Raw genomic sequence first — 20,179 nt, 5'->3', positions numbered from 1 at the left:
TATTTATATCAGATCTGTATTATACAGAGTGACTTGCCCAAACGGGAACCAGGCTGTCAACATTCAACTCTGTAATCATACTTGAAAATCTCCAAAAAATACACAGTTAAGAGTTAATATAAAGGTTTAAGGCTGATGTGGCTTTTAATGTAAATGTGGTATATATTTACGAAAAAAAAAGACACTCTTCAAGAGGGTCACAGAGAATGCACAGATTTCTCAGTAACTCTGAGCTGTTTTTGGCTGAGTTCCAGCCTTTCAGCCTACTTAAAGAGTTCAATATGAAGAAGTCTGAACACATGAGATTAATGTCATAGCTGTGTTTAACACTCCCAAAATTATCCAGTGTTTCTGAGAGAACAATGATTGTATCATTCATGTAGAAAGGATTCTGTTTAGTACCAAGAACCAAGAACTATCTGAAGTGATATAATGCAGTTTCCAGGCTGTAATAGACCCCTTCTGCGACATGACACCTCAGGCAAAATTTGTTTCACATGTAAAAAATATCTGTGAGTTTGCACACTTTCTTCTTGCTTATATTCTTGATGTAAGATTAAAAGAAATAATAATAATTCTGAGGTCCACTGGGAAATCAAAGCTTTGTTTGCCAAAGCTACTTTTTTATCTATTTGTCCCCAAACAGCAAACAAGTTATACACACACACACTCTTCTTCTGCAGAAACGAAGATGTCTCATGAAAGCGGGTTTGTAGATAGTTTAATGAATTCCAATAATAATGAATCACAAGCAAAAAAAACATGAAAAGAAGAAGATACATAAGAGAGAGAAAGGTGAGGAGAAAGAGGAGAAAGGTGAGGAAGAAGAGAAAGCAGAAAGAGAGCTGAGCAGCAAAGACACTGCAATAAAACATGTGCACGAGAGAATTGCATTTGAATGGAGGTGAAAGGGTGAAGGAGATAAAAAAAGAGCCTAAAGACAGGAAAAAGAAATGGTGGGAAAGGTCTAAGAATCGGCAGGAGGGAAAGAAAACAACTTTAAGTAAAGTACATGGGAGGGGTGGCGGAAAACAAAGCAGTGGATATCAGGCCAGACAATGATGGAGCACCAGCTATCGGGGTAAAAAAAATCCAAGGAGCTGCATTTCTCAGCCTAACCCGCTCACACTTACAACATGACAAATGAGTTCTTACATACGTAGAATAAAAGGAACCTGCCAGAATGCATCCCCCTAGACATCTCTCATCAGCCTCCAAATGCTATGAATGTAGCTGACAGGACTCGGAGTCTGAGACTTTACAAGTCCTGGGGATGTTGTTTCTCCCATTACACTGAAGCAGTGGATGCATTAAACCTCAGATATGAGATCATGATAGGGTTCAATGTATTATGCTTTTGGAAGGAAACAAGTGAAGTAGTGCGAATTAAAATCCATTTAGAAAGCTAGAACAATTAACCATTTAAAGAACCCTTCCATGGTGTTACATAATGTATTCTTTTACATGTTTATAGCTGCCAATAATATCCTGTTTATTGTCTGTAAAATTAGAATGCTGATGAAAATATATGTAAAATCCTCAGCTATAAGAAAGTCATTGGTGTCCTTAGGCTGCTTTTACAAAAATATTTTTTCAGTGCAGGTTTCCTGAAGTCATGTTTGTGTCCAAAGAATTTTTTATTTATTTACTTTTTTAATGAATGAACAATATGGAATTCATACAAATTTGAATATGAATGCTAGATCAAATATAGTATATAGTACAGCAACAATTTCCATTGCTGTTGATTTGACAATTGACACTATTTGTTCAGCTTAATAATATGGTCATACCTAAATTGCTGAAAAGCCCGTAATGTTACGACTAATAAATTAGATAATAGTGACCTGAAAAATCTTGTTCAGTCCCATACTTTTCTGAACTATGAATGTGAATCCTTGTTTGTCTGATAAAACTACAAAATGTATTAGAATTTCTTACCGTATTAATACTAAAGTGCATTTGAGTAACTGAAAATCTAAGAAGTTAAGAAGATATCCACATAAGACCAATTAATGTAAAATTGTCTTAAAATGGCTGCAGTAGCGTGAAAATAACTTGTAACCATTGCCATGCTAAGAAAGGAGCCTGCTGTCTGTCAATGTGGTCTCACTGAAATCAAAGGCAAGAGGTACATTTTTGGCAAATTCCTTGTAAAAGCAGCTTCAGGATTTTGACATTTTCAAAAGCCAGACCCCTGCAGGCCACTGACCTATTACTGGCCAAATATTTCAAGACAAATGAAGCAGGAACCAAGTGTGTTCCTTGCAAAATGATCTTGGAGCAGGGCAAAAGGTCATAAAAAAGAACATGTCACCTAGGGACCTCCAAAGCAGGAAATTCTTCCATGGCATCCAGCTTAGTTTTCTAACCTATAAAGAACTAGCCAGGCACATGGAGAAACATTCTTAGCAGACATAATGGCAAATACAGGACAATGTTGACTCAGGAGCTGACCTGAACAGGTCAAAGGGTGAGTTATTGGCATCTGCTCTAAGCTTAACCTCATACTGTTGCTAGCAGACTCTGTAAATCTGTCCATGGTCTTTGCAGGTCCTGCCCAAACTTTTCCAAAATCCTGGCCTTGATGACCTGTGATGACCCAGTTGTCTAGACAAGATTTTGCCCTAAATGAGCAAACGTGGAGTCTGGACGTTCTCATATCTCACACCTTACATTTTTCAGTGAGTAGTCTCTTTAGCACACCATTGTACTGTTGTGCTAGTGTAATCATAAATACTAAAATTATCTAATTTTTGTGATCCCTAAGAAAAACTGAACACCTAATTACATGAAATCTAATCATTGAATTGACCATAAATTTTACTGCCTATAGGACTGCCAAAAAACATTTTTTCATTTGGTTGATACCTTTAAAAAGCATCTTACAATTTATGCAGGAAACAACAACCCTCTATAAGTCAAAGCCTTAACCACCAAGCCACAACAATTAGCTCAACTGGCTTATATTGATTCAGTGCTTCTTTTAGTCTAATATTTTAAGTTAATTCAGTGAAGAATTTCAGTTTTGCCATGGATTCTCAGTAGCTAATAGTTTCAACATAAAGTTGTTTGTTCAAATCCCAGCACTGCTTAACAGCTAAAAGACCCTTAATCCTCATCTCAGTTGTATCCAGCATCAATTGTATATATTTTAAATTAAAGCCAAATGAGCAAATTCTGACCACTAGTTTATATGATACGTTATACTGTACCATGTAAGATATTACACCACTTTACTATAAATATGTTTAAAGTCTGTCAACTACTGACATTACAGACAACTATGTAAAAGTTATAGCCATTTTTACAGATGCTCTGTTGTAAAGCTGCTTTGTTATTTGTCTATTGTTAAAAGTGATGGTCAAATTGAATTTAGCTGCATTAAACTACGCCCATGAGTTCCAAGAGTAAGACTGGTACTGCTGTCTGGTGCTAGATTATGAAAACCAAATGGGTTATGGCATTCTTTACAATATCAGTGAAAAGCACTATAAATTCACATGCAGTAAAATGCAATCCATATGGTATTATTTTCAGATATATGGCGTAAAGTATATATATATATATATATATATATATATATATATATATATATATATATATATATATATATATATATATACACACACACACACATATATGTATATATATGTATATACATATATATGTGTGTGTGTGTGTATGTGTATATATATATATATATATATATTTAGATCTCCATATACACAAATCCATTTTTGCATCCTATTTATTTTTAGACCATAAACATGGTAACTTAACAGATTATAACAGAGATTTTCTGCATATCATTTGTAGAAACTCTTCCTTTTCCCTTTCCCAAGCCAATATATTTACACAATGCACATTTATAAAAATGCATTCCATGATTTATACAACATTTGTTGTTCATCACGAAATTCATTGTGCATGAGGCATTTGAAAAGATGTCCTGACTAGTGGATGAAAACTGACAGCCCCTTGGCTACGGTCTGAGTGGCTGACTATGATTCTTTGCATTGAGGAACATTCTCAAAGCCAGCGAACGTTCAACAACATCTCCCTTGTGGGCATTGCTGGTCTCCTAGCCAACGTTCTGCTTTTCTTCTAAGGTCTTTGAGTCCAATGCAGCCTGCCGTTGGTGGACCAGAGCCACAAATTCTTACGTATCACTCTGCTAAAAGAGTCAATAAATCAGGGAGACTCCACATTAAACAGGCTGCTCAAACAGTCTGAAAAAGGCAAGATGGCCGCAACACAGTTTTAACGGCCAGCCCATGCTGCTGTCTGAGGTGATTTTTCATCATTACATTTCTTAACAAAAAAAAATAAAAATAAAAATTTCCTGTTCTGTCCATGTAACAAAAGCAAATGTAGTTGTTTTGGAGACAACTATACAAACTTGATTTTCATCATTTTTAATGAGGCTAAATACATATCATTAGCCAACACAAACAAAATGGCAGTCTTGAAACATAAGCAATCACAATTCACATCAATATGTCAAAATGTTAGTTTTACTAAGGTTGGAACTACAACACGCAATACATTACCACTATATAAAGTAGCTAGAAATTATTTTTTAATGTAAAAAAAGTAGGAATTAGATATTTTAACATCCAAACAGCTTGGGGTAATAAAGTCTACTCTACAAAAACACATTTGCTTGGGGTAAGTCACAAGAGAATTGTCAAGATAAGAACAGGAATCAGGAAGTTGTGCAACTTCACAGTCCCACTGAGCAAATCAGCATTTGCATGTGTTTGTATTTTCTAAATTATGCAGCACAAATCAGTACAACACAACGTTCTGCCTCACTGAATAGATTATTCATAAAAACTAATGGTGGGAAAACCGGCCAATAGATCTAACCATCTGGAGGGCCTATGCTTTCCAGGCTTTTGCGTGCAGAGGCAAAAAGGTTCCACTACACATGTTATTAAATTCTGTCATGATTTCTTGTACAGAATGAGAAACAGAGCCAGGAGAATTTAGACACTCAAGCCAAAAGTATTTATTTAGGTCTGGACTCACAGACATTTTTTGAAAAATAAGTTCTTTGTGAGCAATGCAAGATCCTGCTTAATGTAATTACAGATGATTCAGTGTAATGGTGATGTATTTCTGTTCACAGTGCTTTCTGCCTCATTGTCACCTGTAGCCTGAAAACAAATGTCCTTTGTAACAGCTCCCAAGTGATGGGGATACCTCATTTCCTGTGGCAGCTTGTGGGGGAGTAAATAAGCAGAGACAGATGAGAGGCTGAATGGAATAACTGATCCTGACATTTGAGACCATGGAGAACAAAACATCACTTGTTGTTGCAAAAAATTTTAAATATACTGAAATCCACCCAGTTCTGTGGGTTCACAAGTCTGTCCCAGAAACACTGGCACACTGCAAAAATGTCTTTAAAACTACCTTCATCATCCAAAGCTTCATGTTGAGTGACAGTGTATTTACAATAGCTTTTGAAAGAAAACCACTGTAAAATGATCCTACCAGTCAAATGTGTAACATTTATTCAAGGTAACTAAGTAAGAAAGGAAATGCCCATGCCATCGGCATCCATTGTTTCTGAAAAATGCCATGTCACATAACCTGCCAACCCATAAAAAATGAAAATGTTTTCCTATATCTAGAACTATACCTACATTTCACCTATACATCATCTATATGTGCTTCTTTAAATGTAAGTCCTTCGTTTTGGTATGGCTTTAATCAGTATTGGAAAGCAAATGACTACATGCTTATGATTAACCAAATGGCAATACAGTTATTTTCCAAATTATGTAAATAAATATGCCCTACGTGCACCGGGCAATTGTGTGTTCACAATACCTATGAGAAGATTTCACACAATACCTACGAGAGCATCCCACTTCTGTGTTTACCATTCCAGAAGTCTTATTTATGGATTGTTTCGGGGTCAATGATGCTGTCACAACCGATGCTTGATGTTTCCAACAGTTTTATCTCAATAATATTTTCACTTTGTCTTTAAATTGTCAATATAAAAGTCCCTATTCATATATTCAAGCTAGATAAATTGTTACTCTGTGTCATTTGTTAGCTTATGAACAGTGTCCATATTTCCCAGCTGCTAAGCAACCTTGCTCTCACGAGCGATGCTGATGTTTTTCAATGTGGCTGTTCAGTTGGCAAATAATGCTAATAGTAAATAAACAACATAATCTTGTTCTAACAAACCTGAGGTAAATCTCATCTCCAGAGTTACAATGTCCTAAAAAATATGTCATGATTTGGCTTTAAAAATGTTACATTTGGTCATTAGCATTACCTAGTTTATAATTGCTAACCACATTTCCAGATGCATAGCACTAATGCTTTTGCCTTTTCTCAAATTTCTATTTCTTAGCAATGCTAAGTTTAATAAAAGTGTCATTTTAGTTGCTATAATATTTTCTCACAAAAGTACAAAAATGTAAAAGAATCTTGATTATCCTGAAAGCATTATCTTATTTTTATTGTTATTATGTCTTTACATTGTAATTTCAATAGATGTTATGATTACAGTCAAGCTAAATATGTTTATGCTCAGTGGAAATGTTTCCCAGTTGCCTATCTACAGTGCTCTCACAACTTCAACCACTTAAAGAGTGAGCCTGTCTTGTGCTTGCTGTTTTCCTACATATTGATATATGTGACTGAGATTTTGTCTCCTCATTTACACTGTGTACTGGGTTACATAAGGTGTTAATACTGACTCCCTCAGTGCCTGACCTGAAAAAGTACTGGACATGTCCACTACAAAACAGTTTTGTTTAGTTTCATCACCATGACATTTCTGGTCTGGAATCAAGAACTATGTCATAGCAATTCCACATGGGTTTTTAGAATTTTCATTGGAAAATTTGTGAAATTGAATACAACCATTAAGCAACAGTCCAAGGAGGAAACAGCAATTCTTACTGCCATTTGTAATAAACTGAGCAGCAACTACTACAAAACTATTTTATGTAGTTTAATGAAGATATCATTGTGCTTGACCTTCTTACAAAATAAAGTTAAATCTTATGGTAAATCTATATATATAGCTCTACTAAAAACTCTTCCAAGGATCTGCTAAAAACAATCCAAAGAAGCCAGAAGAAAACAATGCTTCTAACAATGTTCCCAAAGCCATTACTAGCTAAAAATTATTGCTAACCTATTAATTATCTTAATTTTTTCTATAGTCTTTATTATTAATCAATAATAAAACAATTCAGTTTTTGCTTTGATATAATGTTCCACTGAAAACATTGGCCAGTTGCTATAAGTACCTGGTTGTTCATTGAACCAGCTCCATCACCCTATTGGTCGAAAAGTGGTAGTGAACAAGCCTCTTACCCTCTGAGTGTATCCTGTCCTCTTCGACGCACCCTCTGCTGGACCTCTCCCTCTGGCTTTCCGTTAAATAGGCTTGCCTGCAGGCCTCCATCTCCCTGAGCCTGCACCGTCTGGAGAGACACCAAGCACACGGCAGCCCATCCCAGCACCACCCTGGCCACAGTCCAAGCCCCCATCAGCCCACGCCGTGCTGCTCCTCGTGTCCTCACACTTAACACACACTCTGATCGGCTGAGCACCTCTGAGCTCCACTTGTCCTGTCCACTTCCACTCCAGTGTGAGAGCTGGGGGTTCAGAGAAAGGTAGGGAGTAAATAAGTGCAGACTATATATTGCCTTGCCCTTGAGTTGTATTTGATTATGTTTTTGCAGTTGTGTCTCTCATAGTTTTCTTATAACCACATAACAACTAGATAAGAAGATACTTGAAGACAAACCCTAGGAGTATACTAACACAATAAGACTTCACTCAAATACGCAATATCATGTGACCTTTACTGCCTTACCCTTAATCAAGGAATATATGGTTTTCCAAATTTAGCTCTGATAAAACGTGGCTTCTGCTCTTGGCTGAGTATGTAGGTATGTGTTTACTCTGGCACAGGTGTGGTGCTTGAGAGGAGAGTCAATTCTGCTGGAAGCATGGTGTAGCTCAGTCTTCCAACGTCCACATCCACTTTAATTTGACAGCATATTAATCATCTACAAAAGTTTTCAATACTCATCTTAGTTTTTTCTGTTGTTTTTGGCTTTATCTGGTTTGTGACCTAAACAATCCCCATGGCTCAAGCACCTTCACTTGTATTTCGATAATTAGACAATTCAAACCATATGCATTTATGAACACACCCATAGTAGGGGCAGTGTGTAATGGAATTATTTGATTGAAACACCAAATGAGCTGCTTGGCTGAATATTAGTCATATATTTTAACCTGTACATGGGAAATAGATTTATGCAGAATTCACACTGTAAAATTAAATCTGCCGTCACCAGGGAGAAAAAATATACATTGCCACACACTAAAATGTTCTCACAGAATTTCAGAGACAAACGTTTGCTTTAAATTAGATTGAGTAACTGAATCAAATATCAAAATCGCACCCATAATATCTATATAAGTGGGTTACGGTTGGAAAAAATGAGTCTTGGGGAAACTTAAAAAAACCATAGTTGATCTTTATACCATCCAATAGCTTATTATGCCCACTTGATCAGAGCTTTCATGAGCAAAGCGATGGTGAATTACATACCAGCATATGCGGTTTTACAAGTCCACATCGACCACATTAGTGCAGCATAGTCTTGAAAAGTGGCCAACTGCTCAGTCCTCTCATTAAAGTAAGAGTTCAGGTTAAATAATGGGCCTCAAAAGATTTATAACTGGTAGAAATGGGTTTTAACTCCAGGGGGGTTGTGAAACAACTGGGTACAGGGACTGGGTATTTTCTTTTCAGCAGGATATATTTGTCCTCCACTAAAGAAAGTAATATATCTCTTTAAAACTTTAAAGGATAGCTGTAAATTAAGTTGAACTAACCGCCTGGTCTACAAAACCCTCTCCCTGATAACCTGCAGACTTTATTATACAGTGTGTAGTCTTCATAAATGTACTTGTAGTGTGCACACTACAGTGTAAAATATCTAAAAACTGAGAAAAATCGTGAATTGGAGATAGTTTATTGTTTCAGACAAAAAAAAATTACTGACACCACTCCAATAAACGCTAATTAGACAATTATGGGTGCGTTTATTAACTCTTCCGGTTTCCAGTGTGCACGCGCGATATTGTTTCATTATCGCGATAAATATAATGGCGCGCGAGCAGCACAGATTGTCTTGGTAAAAAAAAAAAAAAAAAGTTTTGAAATGATCAGAAGGAAAAATCAGATCAGCAACAATTTTATACACTCTTTAGATATAGAAACAGCTTTGTCGGAAAATATTTCTGCGAACATTATTAAACTGGTTGAATTGTATTAATTAGGATTTTAACCATCACTCTTTTTTTTTATTTATATATGCAATTATGAAAGAGTTGTATAAAACAATTGTCCGACCGAATGAATAAATTCCTGAATGAAATCATGGGTCGTTATAACTTTTTCCACTCTACTAACGTTACTATTCATTTCAAGCTTAACTGCAATGCCTGTCTTTTAGCACAAAAAAGGTCTTAACACGTTTTTGCTAAGAAAATCTTTAAGAGAATTACCTTATAACTGTCGGAGTGCGTTGAGGCTGTCCAGCCCGAAATCCGATTTTTGTAACGGGATACGATGCGGAGGCTGAATGGGGGGAAAATTGCAGCGCTGGCGCGTGAGGAAAGAAAAAGTGTAGTGAATTAGTGCAGAAAGGGAAAGGGGAGGGGCTTCCTCTAGTGCGTAGAAAAGGGGCGTGGTTTATAGCATACAGTGAGACGGGGTGGAGGGTGACCAACATAGGGGTGGAGGGTGACCAACATACCTTTACTGCCATGAGATAATTAAGACCAAAGTCTGCAGACAGCAGACCTACACTGAAGTTACGAAATATTTTATTCTGAGCTGGGAGTAAGCTGAGAACAACACATCCACTAACTAATCAGTAGTTTATCATTTCAATAATTTGTATATATTGGCTACTATGTGTATAATTAATATATCCTTTATTACGTGTACGTTTGCGGTGAGGGACATTTTTTAAAAATATGTTGGTGAGGACCAAATTCCCCCATAAAGACTGGAACATCCCCACGATCAAAAGTGCTTTTTAACAGTTTCCAGTTTTGTAACAGTTTTGTATTCACCGATTTAGGTTAATTTTGGCTTGTGTGTAGGCTAAGCATTTATTAGATGCATAATTCTATAAGTGATTGTGTTTTTTTTTATATCTCAGTGGGAAATACTTGATAGGTTGGGTGTCACAATGGTCTATAATTGTGTATCTATTAAACACATGTTCACATTTTAAGACCTCAGCTATTTCAGAGCTCATACATTCATCAGCATTTCACAAATTTGTGCCTGCATCAAGGACAATACCAGACCAGCTTGTTTGCTCACGTTTCCTCTGTAACAACATAGTCACGACTTGACGACTCTTCTCGCTGCCAGCTGGGTGGCCAAGCAGCTGAACACACCGTTACACAGAGAGTGCACACTGATGACACGAGACAGCAAGTTGGGAACGTACTGAAGAATCTACCCACAAGAGGTTCTAAAGAAAGTTTCTATCTCTGTCCTTAAGTTCTCAAGCCTCTTTTAGACTTACACCTTTTTTTTTTAATTATCATAAATTCCGAAAACTCCTAAATTAAAAGACGCTCATGAAAACCCCATTTAAGTCTTACATAAAAGTGGAAAATTGGAAACTATTCTGTATCTGAGTTTACAATTTGTGCAATTAGCTGCCTTTTTTTTATCATGGTAGAGAAAGGGATATTTCAGTGATCTGATAATCTATATACTAGTGTTAGGCACTTATATTTCAACAAGAGTGCATAAAGTCCAGCACAAAAAGACCATTTTTTGACACATTTCTTGGTAGGATTCTACAGTCATATACTGTAAGAAGGTTTATGAATTGTCTGTACATGGTGCAGTGGAGGTACAGGACTGAAATTCGGGTTGTTTTGCAACCCCCTTGGGTTATGCTGCATCTGCTCCAGAATATGGGATAGTAAGAACTTTTCTGACTCAACCCCCCTTCCCCCAAGGCCATTGCTGTTCACCGCCCTCCCTTTGTCCTAAACAGAACCACATTTTCAGCAGAGCCCAGTAAGATGGCTTCCTTCCCCCTATATGCACTGACTCAATACAATAAGTTAAATGAGACTGGAAGTCAATCTAATGCTTTGCATGGCATGAGGTTCAATCAAACGTCTGTTTGTGTCTCTTTTATTTAGACCCAGTTATAGCCAGGGTAAGTGGGCATATAGTAGAAGCACTGTTTTTTCAAACTATGCAGATTATTTATTATAGCACTGGTTGCTGTGTGTGATTGATTTTAAATTTTTGTTGCCCATTCTTTAAATGCCCAGAAAGTCCCTGCGTGCAAAGTTATGCAGACAACATTTCCTGTAGCAACCAGATGAGAATGCAGTTTGGTCACCATATGGGCCCAGTGTCACATGGTTTCTGGTACAGTCATATCTCAAATTGGAGTAGAGAACATTCTTGAATGAAATTCAGCACCAACCTATTGGACTACTTTCAGACTGTGGCACAGCAAGCAAACCTTTTTTGATTTTTCAGTACAAGTGTCTTCATGACAGGACACATTACAACAGAAATTGTTGTAATTAATGTTGTATTAGAAGTAACTTTTTTTCACTTACCTCATTTCCACAAAATGATATATCTGATATATATTCAGGTATAACACATGGTTTCAAAGTCAAAATACCAGATTTTTCCTAGACTTCACATGAGTCTCATTTTAAACTAGCAATAAAAAGCTTTATCAGTGCTTTTTACTACAAGGTCATGCTGAAAAGACAGGACTGCTGTTATTTATTTACGAAATGTAATTTGGGACCCATTCATTTATCTTCATTAAGGGCTTAATTCTGGCCAGGATTGTGATGTATCCAAAGCCCATCCTGGGAAGACTGGGTGCAAGGTGGGAAAACATCTTGAATGTATTCCTTGGGATACATGAATGTTGCAGAAATATTTGCATTTAGAGAAAAGAAGAGCACTTGGTATTCAAAGTGTGTTTAGAAAGTATGAGGTATAAAATGCATTAAGTCTCCAATTGTGCTTGGTTTCAATTCATGTATATCTCTTCTACCGCTATGCCTCAGCCAGAGCCAAGATAAACATACTGGGTTGTTTAGAGAAAAGAGGGATTGCATATTTTGTATAACATATGAGACGTATGAGAATCGAAGTTTGGATGTGTTTCTGCATTGTGTTTGTAATGAAGTCTGTGGAGTGTGGGTGGAGCAAAGCTCAGTTTGGAGAAACCCCTGACTGGAAAGGAAGAGAAATACTCAGTGAGGACTTTTCTGAAAAAAATGAATGAGAAAAGCTCTTCGGTTCTGAGGGAAATAATGCTTTAAGGAGATGTCACTAGAGTCAGTATAAGCTCATTAGACAGATTCATTGAGGCCTGTCATAGCAGCCATGGTCAAAAGGGTGCACTTTGTGGTCAGTGGGTTGAAAGAGCCACCACTGACTTCACTATAAATCATACTTTGAAGAGGTTGCTCTTATTTGCCCAAAGTTTAGTCATTTCCTTCAAAACATTACAGAACAGAATGAGGTTAGTTTTTGAGAAACTGTTCTTCCATTACATATGCATAAATGTAAGGCACTTTGGTTTTATTTACATTAAAAAGGGGTGCAAATTTTTTACTGTTGAAGTGAAACAAATCAATTTTTAGGTTCATCATCACCAATTTACACCCACTATTTGACTCTTTCCTGTCACACAACAACTACAGCTACCAGTTTATGGGTGGAATGGACAAATTTCAGTTTTTTGCTGAATGTAACATAAATCAGATTTCCCTAAACTGTGTGAACAAATAATTTCTGAATTCTGAAATTGTTTCCAAATCCAGAACAAAAATTCTTAATTCTGACTTTTTTTTCCAAATACACTGGCACCCCATTTGCATTAAAAAATGATCAGATTACTCACTCACTCACTCACTCATTCATTTTCTACCGCTTATCCGAACTACCTCGGGTCACGGGGAGCCTGTGCCTATCTCAGGCGTCATTGGGCATCAAGGCAGGATACACCGTGGATGGAGTGCCAACCCATCGCAGGGCACACACACACTCTCATTCACTCACACACTACGGACAATTTTCCAGAGATGCCAATCAACCTACCATGCATGTCTTTGGACCGGGGGAGGAAACCGCAGTACCCGGAGGAAACCCCCGAGGCACGGGGAGAACATGCAAACTCCACACACACAAGGCGGAGGCGGGACTCGAACCCCCAACCCTGGAGGTGTGAGGCGAACGTGCTAACCTCTAAGCCACCGTGCCCCATGATCAGATTAATGTTTTTCTATTATTTAAATTGAAGAGATTTATAATAATAACAGCATTAAGCAGCATTAAGACAGGTCAGAGATGGAGCATACTGTTTCCTTTCTGTTGTTAGAAATTTATCAGTTCTTGGTGCTGTTGTGTTGTTACAAGCAAACAATCAATGATGATGTTTTATGGCCCATCCTTAAACAGAATTACTACTACCATCTAATTACCCGAAAGTCATTATTTTCCTATTACAGTATGGGCAGAGATGTTTTATTCTTCTTATACATCAGCAATTTGCCAATTTATTGAAGGACAACACTTTATTCTTTTTATGTCAGTACACAGTTCCTGTTACCATTTATGTTGTAGCAGCCCAGTCATTCCCTCACCATCCACTCTTTTTTCTTTCCCTTGAAGTTAATTAGAAATTTAACGATGAGCTTGTTATTTTACCAAAACAGCTAAAAGCAAAATGTCAACTGACTGTTGAATTTCTCATGGGTGAACATTTTTGTTACAAAGCACTGAAAAATTAAAATTAAAATTAAAATTAAAATTATTTTAAAGTAATTTAAAATTACTTAAAAAAGTAAAATTCTCCTTACAAAACTTTCACCATATCAGTGATTAAATGTATGGTTAGTTCCATGTGCTCAATTCACAATTATTGTTTAAATCAAGATCTTTGTTTAGTTATATACAGTACACCAAAATGAAAAGACAAAACTAGCATTTGATATTAATGTGCAGTCAAAGTGGGATGCAAATTTCAATGTGATTTCTTCTGTTTACACTGTAACAAAAAATTTATAGGAAAAAAATGGATTTCACCTGAGGTGTGAATGTAGCTTTTTAAATGTGGTCAGGGCACATAATGTATCTAAAATGTTTCATTCAACCTTTATTTTTAACATAACATTTATACATATTATGGAATCGCTGATGATTCCTCTCTTGCACCCAAAAATCCATGACATCAGAAGTTTTCTTAGAGCCGAAAAACCAACAAAAGCTCTGCATTTGGCCTTTATTTACGTCTGCAATGTTTATACAGTATGCTATTTGCTAGTATACTGTAATCATGGACTGTCTCTCAGTCAATGGAGTAATGGACTGAGTTCTAGATATAGTGAGAATGTAGCCTGTGATTCCACTACAGCTCCTCATTCAGTACTCAAAACACCTTGTTTCTTTTTTATGACCACTTGGTAAGTGTAACCTCATCTACCCTCTAGCAGCAGCTGTGCCCGACCAGTGATGTAGAGCAGCAAGAATGTAGGACTTCAAACAAGAACCAGGGACAAAAGTGCGTTGTGTTCCGGCTCTGAGAGCATGTCATCCCATAAAGTGCACTCCTGCAGGCACTGTGTGTCAGTTTGTTCCCCATGGTCTTGCGTGTCTGTACGGTTTCTGAGATTTCGAGGAGAACGATACATGTGTACAAAGCTTCCAGAGTTGATTGAACACATTGCGCTTTATCCACTGGGTTTGGTTTATTACCTCCTAAACACACAAAAAGAAGATACATGAGTGAGAGAGAAGGCAGGAGAGAGTCTTTTAGTCAATGTATGTTGCGTTCTGAAATTATTTGAACATGTTTTCAGACTTTCTGGTGGAGACACCTTGTAAACCCTAAGCAACAGGAGACAAAAACAGAGAGCAAGCAGAGCAATTCTAAGAGCTGAATAAAATGTTTACTCACTAATTCCAGTACTGAATTTCATTCTGATGTATTACATGCTTCATACAAGAGTGTGTAAGACAGAAGGGAATCCAAACAATTTATCCCAGCTTAATTTGTTCCAAACATAGAATAATTATGGCTTTAAGACTGATGTAAACCTGCTTCAATAAATTTACTTCAAAGAATCACCATTACCTTAATAGTTATATCTTTTCCTGTCTTCTGTCTGTGATTTATTTTAACAAGGAAAGATAGAGAAAGATAAAGTGAAGTCATCCTATTGAATATTCTTTTGAGATTAGTTTCTTCATTCTTCACACTTTCTCTCAACAAATTGAAAGATACTCCACTTTTATTCCAGGTTGTGTCTTAAGTAACACTATGCATTATACACACTATGGTTTGATGAGACATTATGACAGGACCATAATTTTAGTTTTTTGTTTAAAAAAAAGGCAAAACAAAACAGGGATGAAGCTGTCTATCTGTCTTTAAGTGTGAAATAGTTTATCCTTCATTATTATTAGTATGTCATTAGCGAGAACTCATAATACAAATGCACTTGCTTAACCTTGAAGGCATCATTATCAAGCTGTTGATAGATTTAAATTTTTTAACCCTCCTATTTATTTTTTTCAACTAATCATAACTTATTTTTCCTTATTGTTTTGCAATTATATAATTTACCACATTAGCTAAAGATATATAAACTGACATTTTTCTTTTTTCTGGGGGCCAATTGAGCTACATCTGTCCTAAAGCATCTGCATTCCATTTTCAAAGACTAAGGAAACTCATTTCCAAGTTCTTGTATAGCCTTAGGCTACTTTTTTGATCAAGTTCATTCTCAGTACTAGTGTAAATTAGGAGATAATGTGATGAAAAGGATTTTGCAGTTCAAAGTATACAGTAAACATATCTCTTTGTACAAATGTAATTTATACTCATTTTTTTCTGAAATACAATAAAGCATGTTTTTGCTGGGAGCAGATTTGGTCCACAAGGCAAGGGTTAAATTTGAAGAAACTGAAAACCTGTAAAGAAACATACTAATATTGTTTCTGTTAAACTAGGACCTTAGTCTGAAACTAATTTTCACTGCCCAATGAGGCAATATGAGACGCTTCATTTATTTTGACTTTGGTTTATGCAAGATGGTAACACTGAGCACAGACTACAGCATCCAGAAACTCAATACTCTTTCTGCTGGGATTCAGAGCTCAGAGGACCGCTAAGAAACTGGTTTGTTCTTAAATCTGAGTAACTTTGTCTTCTCAAACTTAAGCCTGGACACAGTGGGACGACTGAGCACAGTTAAAACAAGTTGTTCAAACTAAAATAAGCAAATATGAATTTTGAATGTTCACCTAATAGTGTGAAAGTGAGTTTTTTCCCTATGCATCTCGTTCTCATGTTCATTGTTCACTTGAGATTGAGCGAGACTGAGAGTATATGTGTGTTGGGCATATAAACTGTGCTTAAGTGTGAGTGCAATACTGAGCACATTCTCGTCAGTAATAATAAACCTGGCCTTTGTCCAGAGTTTGGATTATTTGTACAGCAGGCCCTCATCTCACCCACCCTAGCCTTAATTATTTACACCAAAATCAACCCAGAGCAGACATTCAGCAGCAGACACTCTTTCTGCTAAGGTAAGAATGTTGGTACACAGAATCAATCAAAAAATACTGCTACGTAAGCAAAATCAAGAAACAAGGATTGTGATTTCCTTGATTTAGATTTCCCAGTTGTCAAAGCGTGTTTGAGAAAATTGTAATGGCGCCCTTCATGGCAAATTAACCGCTTAACCGCTCTGTAATGACAGTGCCCAGGTTCCAACTAACATGCCTCAGACAGCCTGCTTACGGGCAAAATTAGGCTACAACAGATGGCCAATTGGTGGGATGGGATGGCATGGATGATTATTAGGGGCTTGTACAACAGAAGCTCAGTTTCTCAGTACCTGTGAATTATATGTGTCTCTTTCTAAGTCATTTATTAGGTGTATGGATTTTGTACCAGTGTAGGCACCAATGGGAACTACTCGTACAGAGAGACACAGCATTGGTAGTCACTAATTGTTTACACACAGCACAAAGTACAAAAAATAACTGATTAAAAACACATGCAATAATAACATACAAAATAAACTAAACAAAAAAATAGTGACATAAGCTTGTTAACCAGTCAGCCAATCAGACAATGGAAGAATGTTTATCTAAGTGCATTTTCCATGCTGAAATTACAAACTGGTGTCTTTTAATGCCATAATCATGACATAACACATTAAGTGTAAACATTGTAAATGTTCTTGTTCTCAAGTTGCTAGAAGAAAGACTACAATGCAAAGTGTAGGTCCAATACCACCAATAAACACAGATCCTGAAGTGTTTTATTCCACTTAAGCCAGAAAAATTTCCCTTCACTTATAATTTGTAATTTATTAATGATATTTTTATTAATTTATTGCATTTGTTGCATTTAATGTTGTGGAACTTCTGTGAAACAAATGAGTTACCAAGTACATAATTTCACTTATGAAGAACAAGATACCTTCTGACCAAATCAGATTTGAGAATTCAAAAGCACTGGTACTTTCCGCTCCATTTTGGGACAGTCCTTTTTTGTCCAACATCCTTAAGTGTGTATTTGTGTGTGCCTGCGTGTACTTGTGTAACTATATTTAAGCCTGTGCATTTAGGCATGTGCAAAAGAAATCAACAAAATTTACATTTATCTCATCTAAATAAGAATGTAACAATTGCTCAAAGACCAAACTGAAATTTGCTTTATAATTTATTAACTTACTTGGAAAATGGCTGTAGCCATGATTCTGTTGCCTTTCTATCCCTTTCTACGGACTGCATCTGTTTCAAGTCACGCTTCTTCAACATATGGAGATGCTTTAATGACATTTAATTACATCAGTAGACCACCCAGAAGTCTTGTGTGTGATAGTGGTCTTTGAACCAGTCTACAAGCAAAGCCTCCTTGTATCCAAACACAAGAAGTCACATGAAAGTTGACCTAAACGGCCAAGTTTTCACAGTTCACTCTCTCAAACTCACACGCCTTTGTGAGTGACACCATCTTGTCTTGGGTTTTCATTTGCAGAGTCAAAATCATTTTGTGGCAGGGTAAAGTTTGGACAAAGTCCATCAGGTGACCAGCTGTGTTTGCCTTCTCAGCAATAGCAGAGCAGGAAGCCCAATAGTGTTTCCAATGCACTTAAATGCCGCTATAAACAGTCACATAATTAGCTCCATCAAATGCCAGAGGAGGAGAAACTGCCTGGTATGTAGATTGAGTGCCTTTGAAAACTCCTTGTCTGTCATCTGGAGTTCAGTTTTGCTTGCCTGTCCCAGTTGTATGCAGGTAGGCATGTAGCCGAAAGCAAGAGGATGCTCCTCAAGTACAAAGCCTACCATCTGTTTGCAAAACATTAGCAAGTGGGATCCTGTACACCAGGACTGGGGAGCAATGGCACCTCTGTGGAACTCCGGGGAGGAAGCTTTGATGTGACGCCTGGGGTCAGTCAGAGGCTGGGGGAAGGGTGGAAACCCTGACGGGTGAAGTTAACCAGCTGTTAGATACCCCACACTGACAACACACCTTTCCATAAACAGACACATACTGAGAGCTATCAAGGTTACTGGAGGAGATGCTCCCCAAAATATCATCAGCAAAAGATGTTTGATGTCTACTGTTTGCATTAGTTTTATAATAAGAGGCTAATATAGCTAACATGGGATGGAAGTCAATGTCAAGTAAAATGTTTTCTGTAGCTTCACACTGTATTCAAAAGACTTGCTGCTGTGGTTCAGGATATACTTTAATCCATAAAAATGTACAAAAAGCAATGTCAGTGTAGCTGAACTTTAGAGGAGGGTCATCCTGGGCAACCAGGTTACTTTTACCACATTGCAATTAAAATTCTTCCATTGCTACTTTACTCAACTGGATTACAATAGTGTTGCTTTAAGCAAGTAAATGAAGATACTTCTGTGTATTCACAGAAAAGCTTTTGCGCAGATCTAACAAACCAACACATCTTTTCTACTGCTAGCAATCTTGAATAAAGGCAAAGCTTGCACAATGGTTAGATTATGTGGGTGTAAATTACATCAGTGTATGTTTCATATTAAGGATGCACTGTACCCTGAAGTATTCCTCTTGGATATGCTGATTCAAATTAGTGCATTTGTACTTTCTGAAAGTGTGGAGTCCTTGAATATTTCTCAGACATCTGCATCTGGTAACTGTTCAGGCTTGGCTGCTGAACATGTTCAGCTTGTTGACATAGCCACAACTAGTACAGCATAGTGGTAGTCGGATATGGAAGGCCAAGGCCACTTGAGAAGAGAGTGGATAGAGGATTGGCTATAAGAAAACTGCCTGTGGTCTGGATGAAAAGGTTATTCTTTAATCAAATGCCTAGACACTCTTCTCAGACCAGACCACTCTAGAGTGTGGTCTACACCCAAATGACCAGTTTTCCTGAAATTTACACCTCAGACAAAATTTTGAGACAGTTGCTGTGAAACATGATAGATACCAGGGTGTTTTGCCTGATACCATTGCTAGCTTTTCTGAGTGTGCAGTGGGAAATCAGGCACTATGAGATTGAGGAAATCCTTCTCTTACCACTCCTGTCGTGCCCCTGTGTGAACAAACTCAGCTGGGCTTAGGAGATCAGATCAGAGGAATGTAGTTCTTGCAAACACTACCTTGTCTCTTACCACTTGTCTTTGTTATGAAACCCCCTCCCTGATTAATGGTCATGTGCTCTAGCAGCAGTGAAAGGCAAATTCCTACGTCGGATCAACTCCAAATTCCAGCTACCAGGATTTCTGATGTTTAAGGATGGTGGGTGTTATTCGGACACAGAGCAATTCTATCTCAATTTAAATCACTGATCTATTTCGCCTTCAAGCTAAGGAGTTGCCAACATACCCTTATGCTTGGACTTGCCCAGTGGTTGGTTGTAATTTAAGTGCTAATGAGGAATTGTTTAACACTCTCATTACAGGGTTGCTAACTCATCATGATAAGTCATCATGGTCACACCAGGGTGAAAAGGAAACCCTAAAGCTCAGAGAACACAGGTGTGAAGAATGATCTAACTATTTGATATGACTTGCTAAATAGCAGAGGAATCTAAT

At 37.2% G+C, this 20,179-nt stretch overlaps 1 protein-coding gene across 2 annotated transcripts in view; it reads right to left on the bottom strand.

The window, feature by feature from the left end:
* The window catches only part of fbn2b (fibrillin 2b), a 70,738-nt gene extending 61,065 nt beyond the window's left edge, over positions 1 to 9,673 (bottom strand). For both annotated transcript variants that reach the window (XM_060882129.1, XM_060882137.1), the window contains exons 1-2: positions 9,568 to 9,673; positions 7,354 to 7,637 (exon numbers count right to left, since the gene is read on the bottom strand). In XM_060882129.1, coding sequence (XP_060738112.1) covers positions 7,354 to 7,529 — 176 coding nt within the window. In that variant the 5' untranslated portion in view covers positions 7,530 to 7,637; positions 9,568 to 9,673. The remainder of the gene's footprint in view (positions 1 to 7,353; positions 7,638 to 9,567) is intronic.
* Positions 9,674 to 20,179: the final 10,506 nt, after the last annotated feature.

The sequence above is a fragment of the Tachysurus vachellii genome, chromosome 1, assembly GCF_030014155.1.
Source record: "Tachysurus vachellii isolate PV-2020 chromosome 1, HZAU_Pvac_v1, whole genome shotgun sequence".
Lineage (NCBI taxonomy): Eukaryota > Metazoa > Chordata > Actinopteri > Siluriformes > Bagridae > Tachysurus > Tachysurus vachellii.
Note: the sequence above shows the minus strand (reverse complement) of the source record. Positions and strands in the feature narration are given on the sequence as shown.